The sequence below is a fragment of the Lissotriton vulgaris genome, chromosome 12 (genome assembly GCF_964263255.1).
Source record: "Lissotriton vulgaris chromosome 12, aLisVul1.2, whole genome shotgun sequence".
Taxonomy (NCBI): Eukaryota; Metazoa; Chordata; class Amphibia; order Caudata; family Salamandridae; genus Lissotriton; species Lissotriton vulgaris.
Window position 1 is genome coordinate 502275795 of NC_141700.1, and position 26196 is coordinate 502301990.

At 45.3% G+C, this 26196-nt stretch overlaps 1 protein-coding gene across 4 annotated transcripts in view; it reads right to left on the minus strand.

Annotated features, from left to right (window-relative positions):
• Positions 1-26196, minus strand: part of NUTF2 (nuclear transport factor 2) — a 185729-nt gene that overhangs the window by 29012 nt on the left and 130521 nt on the right. For 2 of the 4 annotated variants that reach the window (XM_086945257.1, XM_086945258.1), the window contains exon 5: positions 18564-18722. The exons of the other annotated variants lie outside the window; for them this stretch is intronic. In XM_086945257.1, the coding sequence (XP_086801383.1) occupies positions 18612-18722 (111 nt within the window). In that variant the 3' untranslated portion in view covers positions 18564-18611. The remainder of the gene's footprint in view (positions 1-18563; positions 18723-26196) is intronic. 4 annotated transcript variants of the gene reach the window in all.

Genomic DNA, 26196 nt, shown 5'->3' on the forward strand with positions numbered 1-26196 from the left:
TCTGGGGAGCCCCCCAGAGGCCTCGGCAGAGGGAACCTTCCCAGCCTGCCCAGACCCACCTGCAGCCTGCAGTCGTCTCTCTTCCAGGCATTGAAGCCTAATCTTCAGCCTTTCCCTCAGGGTTCTTGCAGAGAGGTTCTGGCAGATGTCAGTCTTCAGGGACATGTGCTTCAGGGAGACAAATAATGCAGACGTCGTGTGGATCAGTCTTGGTCTTCTTCCTTCCACATGCTGGGCATTTGTCGAAAAGAGCAAGCATTTTAGAGCCCTAAAAAGCCTGACAAACACACAGGAGAGAAGGGAAACACCAAGAATATAAACTGCAAACACTCTTATCAAAAAGTGAACTTAAATCCAATATAAACCCTTGAAAAAGGGAGAGCAAAGTGCCAGGGTCCTGTTAGCAGGAGCCAGAAAAAAGAACTGAAAGTAAAAAGGGACCTGCTGTGCATTCTGGGATACTGGGAGAAGGTTCTGGAAAGTTCTTAAAGGCACAGTATCCTATTTAAGCCACATAATGGCAGCCTATGGGGCTTGTCTGTCCATACCTTCCTCTCTATCATTCCAGAGTCTTTTACTGGTAGAAGCAAGTTTCTCTATGGAAGAAACTGGGCAGGCTGTGTTGTGTGTGGTTTTGTTTGGTGGAATTTCTAGTTGAAATACTGGACAGTGTAGCCTGTGGATATAGGCTGCATTATTTGTCTTTAAATTCTCGCTTAAGCGTCTTTGCAGTTTCTGCATGATTTGACAATTTAAGAGATTATTTTTGATTGCCGGGGTTCACGCACATGGGCGGGACTATTCACTAGATTATGACTATACACAGAGATCCCCTACTACAGAAGTCTAATTAGGTATCCTTTTAGAAGGTAAAAATATACCACTCCCTAGAATGGTGAGGCATGAAAGCAGTGGGAAATCTGTGGTTAAACAGAGTATTCATCAGCAAGAGTTACTAAAGAAGTAACTTCTTCTGATGGATATGTCAAATTGGAAAATTCTCACCTTTAGAAAAGATACCAAAGCTGTACCTTCCAGGGTGGAGGGCCAGTGAAGTTGCCGCAGGAACAAAAAATTCTACAGGAACAAACAGGCAAAATATCCTTTCAGGTGGACAGAGCTGTAAAGACTGTAGTACATTATGAACATATGCACGAAGGAATGCAAAAAAATAGTGGTAGGTTCCGCACTCCTGATAGATATTGTCAACAAGGTTGATTCTTTAGTGTTAATATTGTCGTTGGTGCAACAAATGGTAATCTTGCTGGGCTTCCAAGATTAGAGTATTTATAGATAAAGATATGAATCCTGTATGACAAGATGCATTCCATTCATGCACTCCTTTATAACTTTCATAAATTTTCATAAAGCATTGTTTGATGATCAGTAATTCATAGCGAAGATTTTTTCAAAATTTCATTTTTTTCAAAAGTATTTCGCAAATATAGTACATCATATTTCAAAATAATAGTATTGCCCAATGCATTTCAAGCATATCGCCCTTCCTCAGGGGACTTCCATTATATCTAGAAACAATAATAATATGTCGTCATTGGTACCTTAATGAAAACATTGTGAATGACATTGCATCAACAGTTGTAAATTACACTGTAAAAACAAAAATGTAATGAAGATGAAATAATAAGAATTGCCCTATGTGTTTTTCTGAGAAAGTATATGTGCAGTGAAAAAGTAAGTAAAACCCAAAGATGGGCACTGACCTTAATACTCGTAATGCAGCATATAAAGGGTTAGCTGCGGAAATATAAATGAAATAAATACGTTTTACTAAAGCGAAACATGACAGAAGTGTCCTGTCTGTTTCTAAGTTCAACAACTTGCCGTATCTTACCGGGTCCGTGATACGATGCTTCTCCCCTCGCTATGTTTGGCGTGCAGCGCTCTGCACAGCCGCGCTCTATGGTTTAAAAACTCTATGGTTACGGCGTTTGTTTACGTGTTACGCGAGAGCGGAGTTAACATAGAAGACGGTCTGGCTGTCGGGTATTGTTAGTCCGTGTCCATGGATACGGACCGAATATGCATCAAACTTTATGGAGTTTTAGCGCAGATAATTGCATGTAGGGCGTGAAATTAAAAGTAAAAAAGAGATTATGGATAATGATCGAAAGTAGTAGAGAAAAAAAGGGGGTAAAATGTGTACATAACAAAACGTTTGTAAATATCTTGTTTTTAGTCACAAAAGTACTAGTATCATCTCTGATAATATGAGCTGGACATACATCAATTAACAGTCATATGCAATATATAAATGGTCATGGACAGTTTATAAATAACAGTGTAAGTCCATCCTTTCATTGAGCTCTTTGGGTTGTAAGGTGCATAAATGGTTGATCCAGAAGATTTCCCTACGTAGTAGGTGGCTGTTATTGTCTCTTTATGAAAATGTATGAAAGTTATAAAGGAGTGCATGAATGGAATGCATCTTGTCATACAGGATTCATATCTTTATCCATATGCACTAAGGCCCATGTCACAGCCTGACATGTCCAGGATGCATATTCCACATGCACATAAAGTGGTGGTCTCCTTAGTCCTGGTAGGATGGGCTCGTAGGCCTTCCAAAGGCTGCTTTTTAACAAAGTGCAGCAGATCTTCATGTAGAGGATTATCCACCTTCTCTTCACCTCCTTGCCTTTCTTAACCCAGGAGAACACCGCAAAAAACAAGTAGTCCACCCGATGGTCTTCGTGGAGATCTGTGTAAAAACTCTAGGCTTTTTTGCAGTCAGTAGAGGAGTTACTCTTCCTCTTTTAAAGGGTGTTGGTGGGCAAAGAATCTGGGAGGCTGATGGATTGCACAACATGAAAAGGAATCACGACTTTGGACTAAAAGGCCACCCTGGTCGATAACACCAGTTTGTCACAGAAAAAGGTCCTGTCGGATGCCTCCACCTTGAGCTCACGTTTGCAACAAGATAAAGTGACTGCGATGAGAAGGATGAATTTGAGAGTCAGCAGTCACAAAGAGCAGCTGAGCATTTACTCAGAGGGAGTGTTCATGAGGAACGTCAGGACCAAATTAATATCCCACTGTGGCATACACCACTTCACAACAAAGGATTTAAATTAAACAAGGACGGATGGTCTGGCAACACACAAAAAAAGCAGAGAAGTAAACTTTAACGGTGCCCACTGCTAGACCTTGCTGGACCAAAGTTAAAAACAAGCAACAAAACATGCAACAGCTTGTCCAGTAAGGGGTTTGGGTTTCAGACTCCCCACCAGGCACAAACCTGTCCCAGCACACAGCATAGACATTGAAAAAGGACATCAAGCCAGGAGGACGACATCCACAGCTTCAGGAGTTGAATCGAAGCAGTCAACTGCCGCCGTTCAATCTCCGCGCATTAAGTATATACTGCAACTGGTTTAGGTACAGAACCCTGCCCTGTTGCTGCAACGGAAGATTCTCCCAGAGCAGTAGTCTAATCAGAGAGATGCTCATGCCCAGAAGTTCTTGGCACTGGGCTCTCCTGGCCCAATATGGAGCCACATGTATGAACTGGGCCCTGTCTTTACTTGCCTTCTCAAGCACTCACAGCAGGGGAGACAGAGGTGGAAAGGCATACAGGAATCTCATTACACTCTAACCAATGTGTGTCTCCTAGAGAGAGCGTTCTTGGGAACACCAACATTCAGAAGTAGTGACAATGCATAATCGATGGTGGCGAAAAAGTGCAGCCAAGAATCTACCCACTGTCAGATGAGGTCTTGCACCACCTAGGGATTCAACTGTGATTCATGAACTGCCAGGTAATGCAGGCTGAGCTAGTCTGCATAGGAATTTAAAGATTCCACCAAGTGGTCCACATACTTTAGAGAACCTGCGTCTTACGGTACAGGAGCCCATTCCACTCTCATTGTTGTAGTACCACATAGTGGTGGTGTCTGTAACAACCTGTACTGGCCTTCCCTTGGTGCACTACAGGAATGACTACAAACGCAAAATGGAGCCCCAGCAGCCCAAATAGTTTTATGCAGCTCTGGATTTCCACCAGAGAGCTCCGATCTCCACCTCTCCCAGATTACCTCCCCAGTCCTTCAAACATCACAACGGTCAGCTCTGGGTAGGGAAGTGAGACTGGTCTACTGCTGGCGAGTCAGCTGTCGAGCAGCCACCACTGTAAATCTTGTTCAGTCTCCTCTGAAACCTGGGTGAGATTCAACAAGTTTCTTTGATGCTAGGCCCCATGAGACTTCAGATCTCACAGCAGAGTTGGCATAGGATACTTGGTGAAGGAGGACAAGCATGATGCATGAGTCCAGAGGATTAAAAAGCCTCAGCACTGCTCTCATCGAGATACAGGACTTTGGCATAAACATCAAGATAATAGCCCTAATTTTCTAGACTCTTTGTGAAGGACATAAGGCCCAGAATTGTACTGAGTCAAGAGGACAACTATAAAAGGAAGCAGCTGCAAAGGAATGAGTGTTCGACAAACTGAGTGAGAACCCCAGGCCTTTGAATAAAGGTGGAGAGCTCACCTTCTACAGCCAGTCACTGAGGCAGTAAAAAGCTGGTATTCCTAACCTCCGAAGATAGGGGATGACCACTGTGATAACACCAGAGGCAAGCACAAGGACTACTGGACTGGCCCAAGGGCTCTCTGAGGGTTCAATGACTCCCAATTCCAACATCTTCTGGACTTCTTTCCCGATACAGTCCCTGAGATGATCAGGTTGCCTGTAAATCTTACTTTTAACAGGTAGACTGTCCCCAGTGTCCACTTCATGAGTGCACCAGGTACTCTGACTTGGAGTCAGTGAAAACATATGTCTGTAGTCCTGCCGAACTGGTCTACAGTCACTCTGCTGCTGATCAGTGAGGCTGCCTGCCAAGGCTGCACAATCAACTGACCCATCGTCAGGGTCCTGAAAGGGCAGGTCTGGGAGAGGGTCACTCTCTTCCTCCTGTCCTTCATCAGTAGCCATGAGCAAGCCCATGTCTGCCCTGTCAACATATGGTTTCAGTCTGTTGACATGAAGCACCCTGAGGGGGCTCCTGAGAGTTCCAAGATCAACCAAATAGGTGACTTCTCCCTTCTGTTCAACAATAGTGTGGGGTCCACTCTACTTGTCTTGGAGCTGCTGAGGCCACAGGCTCCAAACACCCACACTTTCTGTCCTGGCTGGTAAACAGTCAGTACAGCCTTTTGGTGATGCCAGGCCTTTTGCAATTCCTGACTAGCCTCAAGGTTTTTGGATGCCTTTTTTATGTACTCAGCCATCCTGGAGCGGACACCAAGTACATAGTCCACAATGTCTAGTTTGTGAAGTTTGAGAGGGAACTCCCATCCTTCCTTCACCAGATAAAGGGGTCCTCTTCCAGGATGCCCAAACAAAAGTTCAAAAGGGCTGTAGCCAACCCCCTTTTGTGGGACACCTCTATAAGCAAATAAAAGGCAGGGCAGTAGGATGTCCCATCTCTACCTGAGCTTTTCAGGGAGACCCTTAAATCATGCCCTTTAAGGGCTTGTTGAATCTTAACTACACCATTGGATTGTGGGTAATAGGGTGTGGTGACCTTTTAGTTCACTCCACACTCCTTCCACATCGCAGTCCGGTAACTAGACATGAAGTGTGCAACTCTGTATGATAAAACCTCCTTAGGGAAACCCACTCTTGAGAAAACTCCCAAAAGGGCTCTTGCCACAACAGGTGCTGTAGTGGTCCTAAGTGGAATAGATTCTGGGTATCTGGTGGCATGATCCACTACCACCAGAATAAACCTGTGCCCAGAGGCTGTTTGGGGATCCATTGGTCCAACAATGTCAATCGCTACATGTTCAAAGGGAACCCCCACCACATGTAGTGGTATAAGGGGGGCCTTTGTAGTGCCACCTGATTTGCCACTGGCTTGGCAGGTGACATAGGAGCGACAAAACTCCTTGGTGTCTTCTGACATGCGAGGCCAGTGAAAGTGAGGGACACGTCTGTCCCAAGTCTTGTTCTGGCCAAGAGGTCCTGCAAGGGGAATATCATGGGCTAGTGTCAAAAGGAAGCGCTTGAATGCCAAAGGTATGACCAACCTCCTGGAAGCTCCAGGCTTGGGGTCTCTAGCCTCTGAATACAGGAGCCCTTCATCCCAGTAAACCTTATGGGTTCCACTATCATTCCCAGCAGCAGCTTGCTAACTGAGGGGTTCAAGAGAAGGGCAGTCCAACTGCGCCTGCCTCAGATCTTCCCTTAAAGGTCCCCCTGTCCCAAGAAACTCAACCTGATCAGGGTCAAGCTCTTCTAGGACAGTTCCTTCTTCAGGCTCACAATCAGCTTCCTCAGAAGGCTGATCCTCTTCCTGAGGCAAGGGGAAGCACCATGGCGTGCTTACAATCTGGTGGAACTGTAGCTTCCTGTAAGGAGGCATTTAAAAGGTCCATGATAACAAGCAGAGATGGCGGCACAGAGATAGGCAAAGGGTCCCTGGGCGATCGAGATTCGACACTGTCTAAAAGTCCTTTAAAGGAAGCTGTGTTTAGTAAGGGACATGTGTCCAGATTTTTAGAAGGTGCACAAAGCGCCCAATCCTGGTCAGGATGGGTATTGTCCGCTGAAGGTAGTGCAGATACTGGTTGGAGGGAATTAGTAAGTTGCAACGGAGGGGGGTTACCCTGTAAGCGCACTATTTCCAAGTGTATTTTCTCTACTTTCTGGACAACAAAGGTAGACAGATCCTCACATTGCCATTTACTTAGTGAGGGGGGCCTAGATTGGGTTTCGGAGCCAGCGCGCTGCTTGATAATACTAAAAAGTGTTTTGAAGCAGTTCAGAGCATCAGAGATGGTTGTTGATACATACTCAGCGCGGGCTGATCGGCAGAGATTGTGATATACTTTTTTGGCCTTTTTATAAATAGTTTTGGAGTTGGAAGCGGAGTTCCTTCTCCACCTTACATTTGGCCTTCTCTGTTTTCAGAGTTTCAGTAAACCAGGGCGCGGGGGGATGATTAGCCCTTTTATAGGAAAGGGCTAGACAGGTGTCAATGGCATTGAGAAGCCATTTTTGCACGGTATCAGAGAGCGCATTCACCATTTGTATAGAGATGGGCATGTTAGAGCACAAAATATTGTTTAGAGCAGTCATGTCTAGCTTTTTCCAGTCTCTAGTTAATGTCCTTAAAGTAGGAATAACAGACGCAGAGTTATCTGGGGGTACCAAATGGAACCTAGTGATAAAATTGTCAGACCAGCATAGGGGAGCGCTGGGCAGCAGTGAATTCTAGATAAGCTGGGAAAAAATGGGATCCAGTAAGTGGCCTGCCTCCTGCGTGGGGCCAGAATTGTGTATGTTAAGGTTTATGGCTGCTAAATCAGAGATGAGATTAGTGCCGATTTTACATGTCAAGTCAAAATACTTTATTCAGCTTTATGAATAAAACCATAAAAGTTGCACAGCACCATAAAACAATTTAAAAAAATACAATTCATATCATAAAAGGTAATAATTGATCCATTAAATACAGTAGGATATATATAGATATATATATAGATATATATATATATATATAATATATATATATATACACACACACACACACACACACACATATGACATGTTATGGAAGATAAAGGGGGCACAAGCAAGCATTATACAAAATACAGAAACAAGACAGGAAATAAAAAATGTCATGCCATAAGAGGTCTAGTAGTTCTCCATGCAGATTCTAGATCGCAAAGCAGACTTTAAAAAGCTTACTAAAAATTGTATACAATCTGGTTACAACAATTGTAGGTGAAATAGGGCTGGGCGGACCTGAATATAATTCAACTTCTTTAAAAGTGGGATTCAAAAGTATCTGCGAGGAACATTGTAAAAATTACAAAAAAAACAAAGGGCAGCAAATCCTGTGGAGACACTCCATCGCAGCCACAGGGTGCTAACACCTGTCCTCTACAGCTCCCCTTTGAAACCGCTAAAAGCAAATGAAAATAATCCAAACGAAACCTGACCAATAAAAACCGCTTGTGTGTTGATAAAGGCCACAAAAGATACAGTTCCATAGAGGGAAAAGTTTTGAGCATCAAAAATTTACGAACACTGTTTTCCCAATTCAATATGATTTCTATCAAGCTTTTTTATTGTCATAAAGGTCTTCTTGACATAACCCACATCCTCCATGGTAATAAGATCAGGTTTTAAAAATAGATCAGGCCACCCCAACTCTTCAAAACAACCCTTAATGTATTGTATCCACTGAATTCGTAGCATGAAGTCCAGACTTAAAATATCCCTTAGAATCTGGTGGTTAGGAACTAAATCATCGTTCAACCAACAATTGAGCCAGATCAACAAGGGGTGCATAGCCAGGTTGTCGCTAATGAAAGGCATCCCCACCTCTTCGTGGACCACCAGGTTAGAGGTACCCCTTGGCACTCCAAGGAGGCGTTTTAGAAAAATTTTCTCCACCACCTGTAGGGCATCTGTTGCAGCATAGCCCCATAAACAACTCCCATAACTTGCAATGGCAACACTGACTGGTATAGATTCAACATTGCCGCCACAGGCCGCTTACCCATTTTAGTGGCAAAGTTGAAGATTGCTGTATTGGCCCTTGTAACCTCCCCCTTGGTCCTCTGGATAAGAGGCCCCCAATTCAATGTGGTCATCCAGCAAGAAACCCAAATAGGAAAATGACGTTGTCAGGGGCTCCTTTTCATTATCCATTCTAAAGGGATACTCCTTCTTAAGACAGATCCCGACCTGCATGATGTAAGATTTAGAATTATTAATTGCTAGGTCGCGATCCTCCATGAAGCTCCGAAAGGTGTCAAGCAGGGACTGCAGGCCCCGTGGTGTTCTAGCAAGGAGGACAGCATCGTCTGCATAAAGCAGTAAAGGCAAACCCAGACGACCCACATAAGGAAAGTCCGCCCTTGTTTTTATCAGGGTCTTGTGTAGGTCGTTGATATATAGATTAAATAAAAACTGGGCCAAAATGCATCCCTGCCATACACCCCTCTCGATGTTAAACTCCCTTGAGACACGGAGATACCCGGCATATCTGATGTTAGCCTTGGTATCGCTATGCAGATCCTCGAGGAATCCAACCAAGTTATCCTCCACCCCCATGGCCCTCATGGATTGCCACAATTTCCCCCGATTGACAGTCAAAAGCGGAGGATAAATCCATGAAGGCCATGTAAAGCGTACCCTGGCGGGCAATTGTATACTTCCCCAGGATCAGATATAAATTAAGGCATTGGGATAAAGTGGAATGCCCTGTGCGGAACCCATATTGAATGTCTGCGATTATCGAGTTCTCCTCAGCCCAGGAAGCTAATCTTTCCAGAATTACCTCACCTACAACCTTGATCACAGAATCAAGGAGGGAGATTGGTCTATAGCACAAGGTGCCATTATGGTCCCCCTTCTTGAAAACCGGTACAATTGTTGAGGTGCCCCAGGACTCCGGGGAACCCACCCTGGCTGCCGCGTTAATCACGGCCACCAGGACCGGAGCCCAAAAATGTGAGTTTGATTTAAAAAGGCCTGGAGGGATACCATCCGGGCCTGGGGCTTTGTTGCAGGATAGCCCTATGATGCCCATCTCCACCTCTTTCTGCTCGAATATTATCGGAGCATACGTGTTAACCCTAGCTTGGAGTTGTTCAGGTACCATCTCGCCCTTAAAATGGATGTAAAATGTGCCACCCATTCATCCTCGGTTATTTTTGTGCCCATTTCACCGTCCCTTGCCTTCTCGAATAGGGGGCGATTAATAATGCCCCAGAACCTAGAGCTACTTGCTAGAGTACTGGGCTCCAGTAGTTTTCTCCAGGTTTCCTCCTTCAATTCTCCCTTCCTAGAAGCAAGTGCCCGCTTATATATGAGACATTGGGCACTGGTCAAAGATTGGTCCCTCGGTATAGTTTTTAAGGCTTCCTTTAAGAGTCTCGCAGCCTTGGAACAGGAGGCGTCAAACCATCAAGGTTCAGAGGGCAGTAATCTATGGGAAGGGGCACTTAACAGAATCCCTACCTTGGAGATAATACCATCAAAATTGTGGAGAAGTGTGGCTCAGTGGTTAGAAGAGGCAGACCATGAAGCAGAGGTCAGACCCAGGACCAGGGTTCAATTCCCGACGCGGCAGGGTCTTGAGCCCAAAATGTCCACGGACTCGATCATTCTCGCTTTGGTGCCTGCTCGAATCACGGGTTCACACTCTGCAACTCCTGGCAATAGCTTGCTTAATCTCCACTATGGCCCCCGCGGCGGGATGCCTGGCTTTCACCTTGGGGGTGCCCAGTATGGGTTCTCACAGGGAAAAACCAGGACGGGTTCCCAAAGCAAGCGCTTAAAGACCGTTGGTGATAATGCGCTATATAAATATAAATTACAATTACAAAGGCGTTAAGAACACCCCCAGGACGGGTGCCCGGAGACGCACAGGATGAGATCTCAGATGCGCATTTAACTTTCACCTCGCTGTAAATTAAGTCTGGGGCAACCTGAGACCTCTTTAACGCCTTCCATCTTTAGATCTCATCCTGCCCGCCCTATCTTGGCTCACCAACAGCCCCCACCAGATGTGCATAGATGGGAATATGATCACCAAATGCAAAGTCCAAAATTACAAACCCTCGTAAGTTACTCTGTAAACCAGCTGAGATCAAAATATGATGAATAAAATAGCCCTTACACCGACCTTTAAACGAGGGTACAAGCTGTTTACTAAGCAGAGCAGAAAGTGCCATTAACCACATCGCTGCTGTGCATTTTCCCCTCCTGTGCTGGAAAGTGTGATTTTGGTTCTTTCATGACGAGCTCAGCTCGTCATCAGCACAGCTCCACTGTGCCTCATGACGAGCTGAGCTAGTCATGAGCATGGAAGGGGTTAAAAGAAGCAAGTCAAAAAGGTTGAGCAAATTATTAAGGGCATCCCCCTGTGCAGAATGCTCGAAATGAAAGCCCCGCATCCTTGCACACCCCAGCTCTCTCATACAAGTGGTTGCCAGATCACCACAATGGTGGATGTTAAAATCTCCCATTACCATAAGGCTATTAGCGAGAGAACCACAAAACTTCCTTGAGAAGGGTACTTAACTGGGCAATTTTATCCCCCCCCCGTACAGGGGTAGTATTATAAAAGTTAATGATTCCCAGGCTATTCTTTCCTCTTTTCAGGATGATCGCTTGAATATCTTTATTAAAAAAGGGAGTTGCTGGATCTTACAGGTCACTGCCAACGCTATAAATATGGCCAAACCACCACTAGCTCTACCATGAACTGACGGTGATTCAGGGACAACAAAGGCCTATAACCCTCCAGAGATAGGTTACAGTCTACCAGCCAGGTCTCCTGTAGACAAACCGCAGAAAACTGCCTGATTAACTGTGTAGGAAGGTGGATATCTGACTATATTGTTACCCCCACTTTTTGCCTGGTGTTTTGCTGGTTTTCGACTTAGTTGGACTAGGACCCTGCTATTCAGGGCCCCAGTCTATCTGCTTTCTCTATAAAATGGACTCCATGTACTTTAGGTACATACCAGATTGGTTACTGGGTCACCCTTGTGAGCCCCTGTATAGTGTACCCCAGGTACCAAGGGCATAGGTGCACCCTAGGCCTGCCAGGGGCTGAAGCATGTATTGTGCCACCCCTGGTTTGCCTTTCAAACTGACACCACAGGTCTGTTCACACAGCCTGGATAAGGTGGTGTAATCACTATATATATATATATATATATATATATATATATATATATATATATATATATATATATATATATATATATATATATATATATATATATATATATATATATATATATATATATATATATATATATATATATATATATATATATATATATATATATATATATATATATATATATATATATATATATATATATATATATATATATATATATATATATATATATATATATATATATATATATATATATATATATATATATATATATATATATATATATATATATATATATATATATATATATATATATATATATATATATATATATATATATATATATATATATATATATATATATATATATATATATATATATATATATATATATATATATATATATATATATATATATATATATATATAGACACATATACACCTATAAGCCATGCCTAAGGCAGACCTCGACAATTCTGGAGGTAGAGTGCTTTGTTTTATGCGAGAGGGTGCCCTAGCATGAGCTGAACTTTTCTGCAGCTTTCGGAACCATATACTCTTAAGTGCATTATAATCCTCGCGGTTAATGCTAACTTTGCTTTTATACTGGAATACTAGTCAAGTCAAGAGATTTATATAGCGCGCTACATACCCATAGGGTCTCAAGGCGCTTGAGGAAGGGTGGGGAATTACTTGTCGAATATCCAAGTTTTAAGTTGCTTTCTGAATGCTAGGTGGTTCTGAGTAAGGCGAAGGTGAGTGGGAAGAGAGTTCCAAGTTTTAGCTGCCAGGTAGGAGAAGGATCTACCTCCCATGGTGGTTTTGTTGATGCGAGGTACAGTGGCAAGGGCTTGGTTGGAGGATCGTAGCTGACGGGAGGGGGTGTAGAAGGACAGTCGTGTGTTGAGGCATTCGGGTCCAAGTTCATAAAGTGCTTTGTGTGCGTGGGTTAGGAGGCGGAAAGTAATCCTCTTATTTACGGGGAGCCAGTGGAGGTTTTTCAGGTGACCAGAGATGTGTTCTTTACGCGGGATGTCTAGTATGAGCCTGGCTGAAGCATTCTGGATGCGTTGGAGTTTTTTCTGGAGTTTTGCGGTGGTACCGGCGTATAGGGTGTTTCCGTAGTCCAGGCGGCTCGTGACCAGTGCGTGGGTGACCGTTTTTCTAGTTTTGGTGGGGATACAGCGAAATATTTTTTTGAGCATGCGAAGAATGTTGAAGCAAGATGATGAGACGGCGTTGACTTGTCTGGTCATCGAGAGTGAGGAGTCCAGGATGACGCCCAGGTTCCCCCGGGCAGCATTCCACCCTTCTAGAGGGAGAAGACATGTAGTTAGTGGTTTACCCGGTTAAAGTTAAACAGAGCCTCAGCTTCACAAAATGTATGCTGCCGCCACAGACACGAGTCTGACCTCCTGTTGCTGGACAAAACTCCGTCAGGGGAGGCCTGGACAATAGGTTTCCTGTCCAGGGAGGTGCTGGCACCTCCCCAGACAGGGTTTTGTGTATTGGGGCAGGGAGGGCTGCATTCAGTGAATGCTTTCCAGACACTGCCTGCGGCACACCAGGTGCTCCATGCATTCCCCAGTTCAAACCGGTTGCTGGGGCACTCTGCCTCAGCTCTGGCGCAAAACTGGACAAAGGGAAAGGGGTGTAACCACCCCTTCTCAGGTCCACCCATAGGAGGGACCTTAAAGGTAGTCCAGCCCCTAAACTTGATAGAAGTATAGGAACCCAGTCCCTAGGACTTTGGATTACCCTGGAGGAAACTCTGAAACATATCCTGGACCTTCGACATTCCATTTCGACTGGAAGACGGAAGACATCTTCCTTGTGGTCAAGGAGTGACCACCCTGTTCAAACAGGCACCAACAGCAACTTGGCTGGTCTCTATTTTCGAGGCTCCCGCTGGATCCAGACGAATCTGCGACACAGGACATGGACTTCAAGACATCTCTGACCCGACCTTCGCTCACAGCAAAGCTGAGACCCGTGGCGGACACGAGAGACGTGGGACCATAACTACTGGAAATCCTGCATTTTGCAAGTTGCACTCACTTCACGAGGTAACTCGAAGTCATGCATTGGGGTGCTTGAAGCCCCAGACCAGAGCACCGTTTGCACCGAAGCTCAGAGGCCCCCACTCCAGGAGTGTACCGTGGGCCCCGCTTTTGCATTTCAGCTCGACGCGTCTTCCCTGTTCCTAGTCTGTTGGCTAGTGAGCCCCCGGAAGACTCCATTTTGAATCTAACTTGCTTTCCTGGTTGTTCCAGGCTTGCTCAAGTTTCCCTACAAAGGAGAAGGGCCACAGACCTTGCTGGTCTGCACTGAAGCCAATCTCGACATCCTGGGTGGGTTGCGTTTGCCAAGGCTTGTTGGGTCCAATCCGGATACCGACACCGCAGGCAACTAGATCCTTCGTGGGACAGCTCGAATCCAGCACCTGTTTGTCGTCGACGCCTCCTGGACCTCGTGGCTGAAGAGACAAACTTCACCTTTTCACCTGAAATTGGCTGGTAGCTTTCAATCGCCATCCTGGCCCCTGGCAAGTGGCCCAGACTCTGTCCCTTCTGCTTTCAGTTTCTTCAGATCTTAAATCCACCCTTGGATCCACCCGGACACTTTCCTCTGGTCGCCTGCAGCACTCCTTTGCAGCTCTCCATTGAAATAGACGACGAAACCCGACACCAAAAGACACCTATGCACCCGGCTTCCGTGGGTGATTTAACACGAGTACTCTGGTAATCTCGAGGGTATTGGCCCTCGTAGTGTCTAATCTGGAAGTCTCCTTAAATTGTTCGTTTCCCATAGAAAGTCAATAATAACCAGTGGCTGTGTTTAGACACTGCATGTGTCTCCCGTGGGCCTCCTACTTCCTAACCTTTGGTTGTTTAGAGTAGCCCCAGCGATTCCACAGGCCCCAGGCCTGCTTTCTAATTCTCACGTGGTTCTTATACCACTATTTTAGTATATGGTTTGTGAGGCCCCTAGGGCAAAAATTATACTGTGCAACTTATCGTATGTTAATTAAGTTCCTTTTAATGTACTTTTAGCTCTGACCTCAAAGAGTGCAGAGGGGTTGTGTTTAGAATAAATACATATATATTTGATATATACCTTGTGTGGTGTGCTTTCATTTGGTACTCAAGGGATTATAATTGGTAAAACAACTTGCTTAATACGCTCTCTGAAGTCTTAGCCTGATGACTGCTGGTCCATGCTACCACTAGGATAGCTTTCTATAAGGTTGACTTTATAACCACCATCAATAAGGGTCGATTAGACTGGTGCAAGGTGCCCACTAGAACTAGTGGACATCAACTGCACCCACAAAGGGTACTGGATTTTCCCTGCCAGGCCTGCAATGTTTCACGACAGAACATTATATGTATCCTGATTAGGCTGCTTTCCTAGGGCTCCCACCAATAGGGATGCCTGCTGCTGGGGGCTGTATGTCCCTGGCTCCTCCATGCCACCGGACACAACATCTCGGGAAATTGGGCAAAGATGCTCCTGTTAGGTTAAGTCTCCTGCTGCCTCAGGCTTCAAATGCAGTCAATCACACTCTTCCAGCCTAGAAAGGGCTACGAATCTGTTTGAGAGCTCTAGCCGGGGAGCCAACTGGTGCCCATCCGGCCCCCCTACACCTCCAAGTTGTAGAGAAGGACCCGCCCCCAACACCATAGAGGGTCTTAGAGCCTGCCCATTAAGAAACAAAATTTGAATTCCATCTACTTCTGGGGTCGGCCTTATAGAAAAAACCCAAGGCGAGGGCCTTTATACCATAATCTCGAAAGGTGGAATTAAGATAAACATCCCGAAGGATTCTATCCACAAGGCAACTGCTGATAAAGTTCACAATGATACAGTCGCCCCCTTCAGGTTTCCTCGAGCTCCCTATCCACCCCGCACGGCGCACCATAATAATGTTACGTTCCACCATTGGTCCCAGGGAGGCATTACTTGATAACCAATAAGTTACCATGTTTCTAAGTTGTGTAAAATTTTCCTGCGATCCATGGGGAAGTGGCGGGACATTTGTCAAAATCACTACCAGGGGCGTGGATTGAGGCGAAAGATCAACAACTGCTAAGTTCTGATTGGCAGAAATGGAGGCTCCCTGGTTGATCAGCCGAGGCTCTTCCTGCTTCTACGGGTAGAGGAATAGGGCTTGGCGTTATTTTAACTGTATTCAAATTTGAGGGCAATGATTTAGGGATATGGGAGGACTCTAAAAGTTTGTTTTGTTCTGTCCAAGATCTTCTCAATGCGGTTTAATTTGACTACAATGTGACTCAGCCTATCATTCAAATGCAGCTCATGATAGATGTAAAGGCCTCCAACATATCCTGATTGACTATATTATCCATTAACTGAGCACCTACCTTGGTTTTGGGAACAGGTTTAGGGGGTACATTTAAATAGATTTTTTAGCCTGCCGGTCTATTGGCTTCGACTTCCTTTTAGCACTCCCGCTGGACCTGGGGGCCCCCTTAAGATTTCTTATAGGGCCCAAGTTTACGGGGGCGCTTCCCGGAGCACATGGTTCATGGTAGCATCAGACCCATCGGACCCCAACGTGGGGGCTGATGCACTACTCTCCTTATTTGCAATAATCACAGTGAGAGAAAGTACTCTACGGGGTGACGAACGGGGAGAACCCTGCGTATGAGATAGAACTTCAGTGACGTGAGAGGCGTCACTCAGCCCAGGGGATGATCGAGTACTCAAGGATTCAGTAGTGGTTTCCCTTGATGAAACAATGGGCCACCCATAAGAGAGAATACACCTTTAGAAGGGGATCTAGACAAACGCCTATTCACTAATTCAATTTCCCCATCAATGACAGAAGCAGCTCTTATTAAAAAGTCATCCATAGTTGTAACATTAGCCCTAGTGGCAACCCTCACCCCCTCTTGACATACTAGAGTCTTCCTTCTCCCCATAATGGACACTCAGAATATACCCCCCTACACCTGCTGAAAGATGATAGCCCAGATACTGGTACAATACCAAAGCCCCTGAAATGTGAGACTAGTTCCACTGAATGGGGCTATAACAGTTCGCCTCTGTAGGCAAACCACTCAACAAGTACAAGGATCCAGACCACAAGAAGGTTTCACCATGGATTGTAGCAAGTGAGGACCAAGCGAGTGGGCCCGGCCCCTGACTGTCACAGATGGGCCCGTCCTTGGCCCGGGCACCGCGCTCGCATGTCCCGTGCTGCGGGAGCCCTGTCCCCCTTTTGAGCGACTCCTGGCGCTCAGCGATGCTGTACGTGACGTGCGCAACGCACAGGATGGTGGGAGGTATAGTTCTGAGCAAGCAGGCGGGCAATGTCGGTCGGCAGCGATGCCCCTGTGAATTGCGACAAGGCAGGTGTCCCAAATATCAGAAGCAATGAAGCAGGCGTCTCCTCAGGGCTCTGCCTGTAAGTGAGAATTGGTCTCATGTCAGATCATACAGGTGTAAGTTAAAATCACCCAATATTGAAAAATTGTCAGTGCTCATAAGCAAAGGGGTTATCAGGCCGGGAAATTATGAGGCACAAGGAGCGAAAGGCCCGGGAGGGCTGTACCAAAGTACTTCAGGGAGGGAGAATTTTGGGGTCAGGGCCAGCTTGAATAATGCCGCCTCACAATTCATGAACAGTAAATGTTCGCATTTACACTGGTAATCCTTTTTTAAAATGATGGCAATATCCCCACTAATTGTAGAGCCCCTATCCTTCCTAATTATTGCGTGTTTAGGGGATAAGGGGGCAGCAATATCAGGGCCAGAACTCTCATGCAACCATGTCTCCAGGAGAAATACAGCATCTGGTTGTTCATTGACCAAAAGATCAAAAATGTCGGCTTCATGCTTCGGGAGAGAGGGGCAGTTTGTGCTGAGGAAAGAAAATTCCTTACTAATTAGGACGGCATGGTTAGTATTCTTTTTGTTGTCCTTTGGAGTAGTTGTATGTCCCTGGGTTATATCAAAGGAGAAACCGCAGCATAAGCTTTTATTTCCCGGTTTTCTAGATGTAGCAAGGTATAGTCAGGGAGCGGTGGATTGCGGTAAGCCATTAGCTGGCCAGTGGAGTAATAAAGTCTAAGTGCCCTGTTTCGGCAAGGGGTCGTGGCTTCTGGTCAGGCATGGATAGGCACAGACGGGCTTGCCTTTGGCGCGCCAGTGGCACGCCCGCTGCGCAAGAAGGAAGGCATCAGATACAAGTAGGCAGCAAGCTCTGGGACGCTGACCGTCCAGCTCCGCCCCACCAACCAGAAAAGCAGGAAATCTAACCAGCCAGCACCCTCCACATCAAACGGGGAAACCATGCGGTGGGCTGAGGTGTGGGCATCCATAGTCAATAACCTAGACTCACAGAAGGTGAAAGTAGGAAGGGAATTTGTCAGGGTTGTCTTATATCCTCACTACTATACACTTTATATTTGGAACTTGTAGCATAGAGAATCATAGACAACGGCAAAATAAGGGGTGTTCAGGTAGGACCCGACTCTCAAGGTAACAATGTTCATGAATGACATCCTGGTTTGACTCACACAGCCACATCTCTATCTGTGCTATTGGAGGAACTATATCAGTTTGGGAGGGTTCAGTGTTTGGGATAAATATATCTAAATCTGAGGAGGGCGGGGGGCAGAGGTGGGCAAGGAGGGATTACTTGTGTTATGGTGCTTGATGTATGTGTACTGCCAATTTAAAACCCGAAAAACTATTGAACCAAAAATCCTATTGCTCGAATATGTGGCCAGTGAAGCGCCCGATACATGTCCAGTAGCAATCTAACCATGGCAACCCTCTTTGTAACATACTCAAACCCCCAAAGTTACCATTAGTAGAAAACCACAGGCAGAGCACCACAAACGCCCAACAACACTCCTTACGTGGAAATATGAGAGAAGACAGCATATACCGAAGGAGAGGGCGCATGTTTAGATGTTATGGAGGGCTAGCCGGAAGACCTCATTGGTGCACACCCAGGAATCGGCAACATTTTTCAACAAGAATGTGTGCTGGAAACCTAGAACTGGGTCATCATCTGCCTGAGCAAGACAGAAGGAAGGAAAGAAAGAAATAAAAATAAAAAATGAGTCAAAAACAGATAAGGAGAAAAGGTAGACCTCCATTTTTTTTTATTGGCCTGCGTTTGGTACATGGATTTGCAAAGTCCAAATCAAAATAGGAGAGAGAATGCATGGGCTTCCTAAAATGTGCATAATTGAAACAGCATGCAAATATCTGGTAATTGGCATACCACACTGGACATATGGCTTTCATTTGGCTTAAGTAGTAACTGCTATCGTTCGTGAAGAAAAGGATATTTGAGGAATTGAGATATTGCCTATCAACTAAAATGACTCCAGTTTTGTCAAACTATGCAATGCATAGATGGCTGTACTAGATGTAGACAAGGGTAGTCTAATAGGTTAGCCTCCTGGTGGGGTATGCAGGACCTGTGCATACAATGGAAGAAGATTCTTTATATAGATGGTCTAAAACCAGGCCCCAGTATTAGGAGAGCATTATTCAGACAAAGGAGAATTAATTTGCTCTTCCTTTGCGAACGACACACCAAGTTTGCAGGTTAACACAGGTGGAGTTTTGTAGGTTAACATGGGGTTGGCCTTCAAAAAATGTTGATTAGGTCGAAGTCATTTTCCCAGTCAAGTAGGAGGCAACTCCCTAGGACTGCTAGAGTTACAGTAAAATAGCATGCTTCCAGTCTGCCTGGACCACAGAGCAAGCCAATAAAGTCTTGATGTAAGCACGTTCTGAACATGGCTTCCTGGATGAAAAGCATTTAGGCTTACCTTGCCAACAAAATATATAGATGGATCTAAGGTTTCGGGTGTGGCCTTGAACATTTTCAACCTAAAGTAATTTACCCTTTTCTTTTTGGAATAAAATGTTCCCAATTCCAGTGATAGAGGTTTCCTGTGCTGCTGTTCTTCACTAGGTCTCAGAAACCTCGCAATTATGAAGACCAATGGTACCATGAAGTTCTTATCGCTGCCCATGCATGAGCTTGCATATAGATAATGCTTCCAGGTCAAAAGTCTTCTGATTTTCCAACAACTGCTGGGGACAGTCTTCCATTTGTGAAAGCCTTGTGGGTTAAGGACAGAGGCCTAAATCACACTCTATACAGTATCTTTTCAGTTCTGTGTCCACGCCTATCCACTCTACAGAGGGTCTTGGCACTTGTATTAGCTTTTATTGTTTTCTCTCTGCACAACGGGATCATTCACATTGTGCGTGTTCGAGACCTAGGACTCAGAGGCTAGCATCTCTTACGAGTTGCAAAATAAGTTAAAAAGTAATGAATTGATCAAGAGAAGAAAAAACCGTATCAAGTATGAAATGGTCCTCTCTCTCGCTCTCTCTCTCTCGCAGCATCAAGACACTATACGCGATCTAAAGGGAGGTCATTCAGACTGTCCTTGAAGGGATACAAGAGCGAGGGAAGGGGGCTAAGAGGTGCCTGCTGTTGAATGATTAGCATAATAGGAAGGCAAAGGAAACTAATAAGAAGGATTCAGACGGATGAGCAAGGAGGGTCTGGCTGCAGACAGGTGTACTGTCGTGGAAAAGGAAGGGTAGGTTATTTGCTAGTATACTCAAATGAATCACTGTCACTAAGACTAATTGAACGCACGCATGAGGTATATCATAAGTTTATGCTGTGCCCTGGAGTCGAACAGTAGTCAAAAATCCCCAAATGAACACTGCAGACGTTAGTCCAGCAACTACCTTCCTTTAGGTCGGGTTGTAGCATTTAATTTTGCATCCTCTGCACACATGACTAAATCACCAACTTATGGAATGTTGGGATTCGACTACATAGCATAAAAGTTACAGCTGTTCATTTCATAGCTAACAGGAACAAAACAGTTCGTTTTTACATACACAGAGTAAAACAGGCATAACTCAAGCCATGGCATTAAAAGAAAATGCTTGTCACAAGCTTAATATCCCCATGTCACTGTAAAAGTGTGCGTTTATACAGTGTAAACAATGAATATTAATGAAGAATCAACAGTATTTGCTAGGTTAACAATCTATATATCAGTAGCTGAATATAAATTAAATTAAATGGTTATTTTTGGACAGATAACGTTCTAGTTCTAAGGGTCTGGTAGGCTGCAGTCTAAGGCATGACTTCCCAGACAGGATGAGCTGCCCTGCCCCAACCTTGATGGTCCCTTTCTGCTGCAGTGTGGGACAGGTTTGAACTCTCACAAGGGCTAATTGAGGTTTGCAGTCCGGCCCAGTCTAGTATTTATGATCACACCGTCAAAATTATAACATTCCAATTACAACGTATGCTACTCTATGCTACTCTATGTTAAAAGCTTCACACTCTTGCATGCACAGCATACCAAACTCATGGTCAAGATTTTTATACTGCATGAAAATATAGTGAGATTTGACTAAGACCGGGGCAAAACTTGCGCCCAAATTCGAATGTTATTGGGACACTATTACTAAGCCTGGGGATAGGAAGCTCTATTTTCAGCTTAGAGTTGGTTCTCTGCCCCTAAAAGCATTGACCTCTAGATGGTCTGATGCAAGTACCAACATCTGCCGGCCTGTGGGAACCATACGGAAACTCTAGCACATCTTTTGGTCTGCCCAATCTATGCAACCCAGAGGCGTGTTTGGCTTACACCAATGTGCAAGTTACTGGGTACTAACAAATGTTCAGTAGCGGAAAGGCTGATATGTACCAGCACCATGCCATTTATTTCAATAGCAGTAGCCAAATACTTGGGATGGGTATGGGTGCTACGGCAGAATTCAATTCGAAGTCAATTGATTGTTCTTAATAATGTATATAATTGATGTCTTTGACCATGTATCGACTATTTGCCAACTGATCTTACTACTTTTTAACTTTTATCAAATGATTCTATTTATTGTATTGTATGAAATTGGATTTTCACTTCTACCATTTGCTCCTTGTTTTCTATACCTTCTATTCACTATTTTAATTGTCATTTTTTAAAATTCAGATTTATGTAATCTTGTCTGAACTATGGATAATGTGTCTTGATTTTATGAGTTTTATCTCGAATAAAGCTACTTTGACTGACTGACTAAAACCGTTTGGGTTTCTGCAGACTTTGCCAACTTCCTAAATAAGCATTAAACAATCTTCCTGGAAACAGACTTGAAATTACTGTAAGGATTATGTTACTTACCCTGTAAGCATCTGGTCTTGGCATGTAGAGCTGTAGATTCAAATGCTTTGCATACTCCTGCCATCTAGTGTTGGGTTCAGATGTTTGCAAGTTGTTTTTCTTCAAAGAAGTATTTTCCAGTCACGAGGTAAGATGACTCCTCCTTTAGGTGATGTAGCGAATGGGCATCGACTGCATTGTTAGATTGTTTTCCCGCAAGAGGGTGAGAATGGAGTAAGTAAGTGTAGTATAGAGAAGTCCATACGCATGTAGTGTGAATAGTAAGAACTGCAACAACCACAGGTGTCAGGGGAGGAGGGAGGGCGCATGTGAATCTACAGCTCTGCATGCCAAGAACAGATGTTTACAGGGTAATTAACAATCCGTTCGAAGCATGTGTGCTGTAGATACACATGCTTTGCATAGACTGTATAGCAGTACCCTCCGAAAGCGGTGGCTAACCAGTACGTGTTGCAGTTGTTTGAAAAAGTGGTTTTAACACTGCTTGTCCTAGCTTGTTGACGTGCGAAAACATCCACACAATGTTAAGTGTCTGTGGTAATGACCATGTAGCTGCTTTACATATATCAGCTAAGCGAATGTTACCTAAAAAGACCATAGATGCTAGTATTTTGCACGTAGAATATGCTTTAGGAGGTTTAGTCCTTTTAGTTTTAACATAACCAGTTTGAATACATTTAACAATCCACCTGGAAATACCGGATTTAGAAATAGGATTTCCTTTATGAGGTGGAGCAAAACCAACAAAAAGTGGTTTTGTTTTAAGGAAATCATTTGTTCTATCAATATAGAACAATAGTGCTCTTTTGACATCAAGTGTGCAGAGCCCTTTCTGCAAATGAATCTGGTTGAGGGAAGAACACAGGTAACAACTGATAAGATGATATGAAAACGCAGAAACTACCTTTGGAAGGATTTTGGGTTTGTAAGAAGAACCATTCTCTTTGTGAAGCTGTAAGAAAGGTTCTTCTAAGGTTAATGCCTGTAGCTCACCAACACTTCGTAATGAAATGATACCCATCAGAAAGGTGACCTTCCATGAAAGAAATTGTAATGTACAATTGTGTAAAGGCTCAAAAGGTGGGCACATCAACCTAGTGAGAACAAAATTAAGGTTCCAGATAGGTGGCTGACCTACGGGGCGCTCTCTGGTAAGGGGGCTGAGGGCGTGAGGAAGTTGCTCCATCCTTACGCTCTGGAGAGAACCCTTCGATCCTCATCCAAGAATTTGATGGTAGTCCCCCGTGTTCGCCGAACCAAATGGGGTGGGAGGGCCTTCTCTGTTGTAGCCCCTAAACTGTGGAATAGCTTGCCACAAGGAATGAAAACACAGCCTTCAGTCCAGAACTTTCGGAAGGCCTTGAAAACGTGGCTCTTCTCTAAGGCCTACCCGTAGTGCTTGTTATCAGACCATTTTATGATATTGTTTTTAGGCGCCTTGATGCCTCCGGGCTTAGTTGCGCGATATAAGACTTTTACCATTACCATTACCAGGTGCAAGTGGTACTCTCGGTGGTATTATTCTGTTAAGTCCTTCCATAAAAGCTTTAATAACTAAACTTTGAATAAGGATAAATGTCTGTTTTGCAGATATGCAGCTACTGCCGCAAGGTGGGTTTGAATGGATGCGTAGGCTAAGTCTACTCGCTGTAGATACAAAAGATAACAAATAATATTTTGCATAGATGCATCTAGCGGATCAATTTATTATTACACTATATAACAACCCTTTTCAATTTTGCTGCATAACCTGCTCCAGTGGTAGGTTTCGTTGCTTATTTAAGAAATCACACAATCTGGTGGTAGATTTAGGTATCCAGACTTTAACTTTAAGAGCCAGATCGCTAGGTTGAGCTCCTTGGGGTTTGGATGTCGGATTTCTCCATGCTTCTATGTGTGAAGGTTGGAAGCGAGGTGCATTTTTTGGTGTGGAACTACAGAAAGTTCAAGTAGTGGAGTGAACCACGGCTGATCAGCCCACGTGGGAGCCACTAGAATCAGTGTGGGTTGCCATAGTTTCCAAACCTGAAATGGAAGGAGGGAGAGAGGCAGAAAATCGTAAGCAAATATCCCTGACCAGTTCATCCATAGGGTATTTCATTTGGATAGATTGTGTGGGAAACTGGAACTGAAGTTTCGTCATTTTAAGTTCTCTACTGTGGCAAAGAGATCTATTTGTGGAAATCACCATTTCTGGAAGCATGGGAGGAGAACCTGGGGATTCATTTCCCATTTGTGTACTTGATGCTGCATCTTGCGGAGGTCGGCAAATTGGTTGTTTATTTCTGGAAGGTGGTTAAATACAAAGGTGGTTTTGTTGGCCGAAAACAATCACTTTGAAAAAGGCGTGGTGCGCTCAATACATATTGAATACAAACTCTTTGAAACAAAAACATATGGAGAAATAGGAATAGATTTCCAGCATTACTTTATATTAAATAAGAACAAACAAATTACATCTGAATTAATTCATTCAGTGATATCAATAGTTTCAATAAATGATGATCGGACAATTGAACACCACATAGGTGTAGGAAAAGTGACTGATGGTGAATAAAGTGCTTAGTGCATTAAATAAAGTGACATATATATACACAAAATCTATACAGGGAATAAGGGTGGCCAGAGTATTAATTTTTCTCCGAGGAGACAAAGTCCATGTAAATGCTCCTGGAGAGACTGGACCAGTCTTAAAGCGTCGACTTTTCGACCCAGGTGCGCCCCAGTGGATGGTCCGAGGTAGGAGGTAGGGGGGGAATTAGGATGAGGGATTTCAGCCTGGTGGGTTGCCAAATGATCAAACCCCGTAGTCATAGAAGCTGGGTCCGGAGAAGGGGGGTATGGAGATCCGACCGCATGCAGATTTCCCCCCCCCCCCCCCTTCTCCGGTAGTGGGAGTAACAACCACACCCTACTTTTGGCCCAGGAACACACTCGATGGCCCCCTTGGCCAAGAGGGCGTAACTTCCTCTTATAGAAGTTTCAAGTGATCCCCGACACGCAGTGGTACTGCGGTGGCATGGCTGGAGGGGCCGCCTCGAAGGGGAGGGAGTAGCACCTTCGGACGAATTGCAGCACCCACTTGTCCGATGTGACAGTGCGCCAGGAGGGTGTGATGGCGAACCCTGGGCCTGAAAGCTCGGACTAGGAGGGTTTCGAGGTGGATGCTGCAGGGGCAGGTGTGGACTGGCCTCGCCGTTGTCCCCGACCGCCGCCACGGCGGTTTCCACGTCCGCCACCGCGCTGGATGGTAGTCTGCAGCCAGTGGCTGGCAGGACGTGTGGGGGCGCCCCTTCCTTGGCCACGAAAGGAGCGAAAGGCAGCCGTTTCCTGGCGCGGGGCCGAGAGGCCCAAGGACTTGGCTGTAGCCCTGGAGTCCTTAAAGCTCTCAAGCGCATGGTCTGCCTTGTCGCCAAAGAGGCGACGGCCATCAAGCGGCATGTCCATAAGGGTGTTTTGGACATCAGCCGAAAAGTTGGCAGACCTCAACCAGGCGTGGCGACGAATCGCCACAGTCGTTGCCATCGCTCTGCCCAGTGAGTCCGTGGTATCCAGCCCACACCGGATGGAATACTGTGCCGCATCTCGACCCTCCGCAATGGCTTTAGCGAGTTTATTCCGGACCCCCTTCTGACATTGTGGCAGCCCGTCCACGACCGTGTCCCACAGAGAGTGGGAGTAACGGCCAAAGAGGCACGCGGTGTTGACTGACCGCAACCCCAAACTCAGGGAGGAGAATACCTTTTTACCGTATTGCTCATACCTCTTGGATTCCCGATCGGGGGGAGCTGTCGGGAATGCGGTCTGGGAGTTAGAGGCCTGGATGACCAGGCTCTCTGGGTTGGGGTGGGTGGACAGGAAGCAAGGGTCGCCCAGAGCCGGGCGGTGGCGCCTGGCCACGTTCCTATCTACAGGCAGACCTGTAGCGGGCTTGGACCAAGTGCCTAGAAGAACGCCTGACAAGGCCTCTTTAAAAGACAGCAGAGGCTCGGCAGAGCTTGCCTGCGGTTTAAGGACCTCAGTGAGTAGGTTAGTCCTCACGGCCGCAACGGGGAGCTCGAGGCCCAAGGCCTTGGCAGTCCGCGTCAGCACCACACTATATGCAGTTCCCTCCTCCGTAGCCAAGGTAGGAGGGGAGATAAAACCAGTGTCAGGCAAAGTGTATAGACCACTGGCCTCCCCAAGCTCTCGCACCACTCCCAATCCTCCTAGCCACCCATCTCCTGATACTCAGGGTCAAAGGATGGGGCCGGGTCATAGAAACAGAAATCTCCCATCGGCGTCAAGAGAGGCGCCGCTCAAACGCCGGACCCGA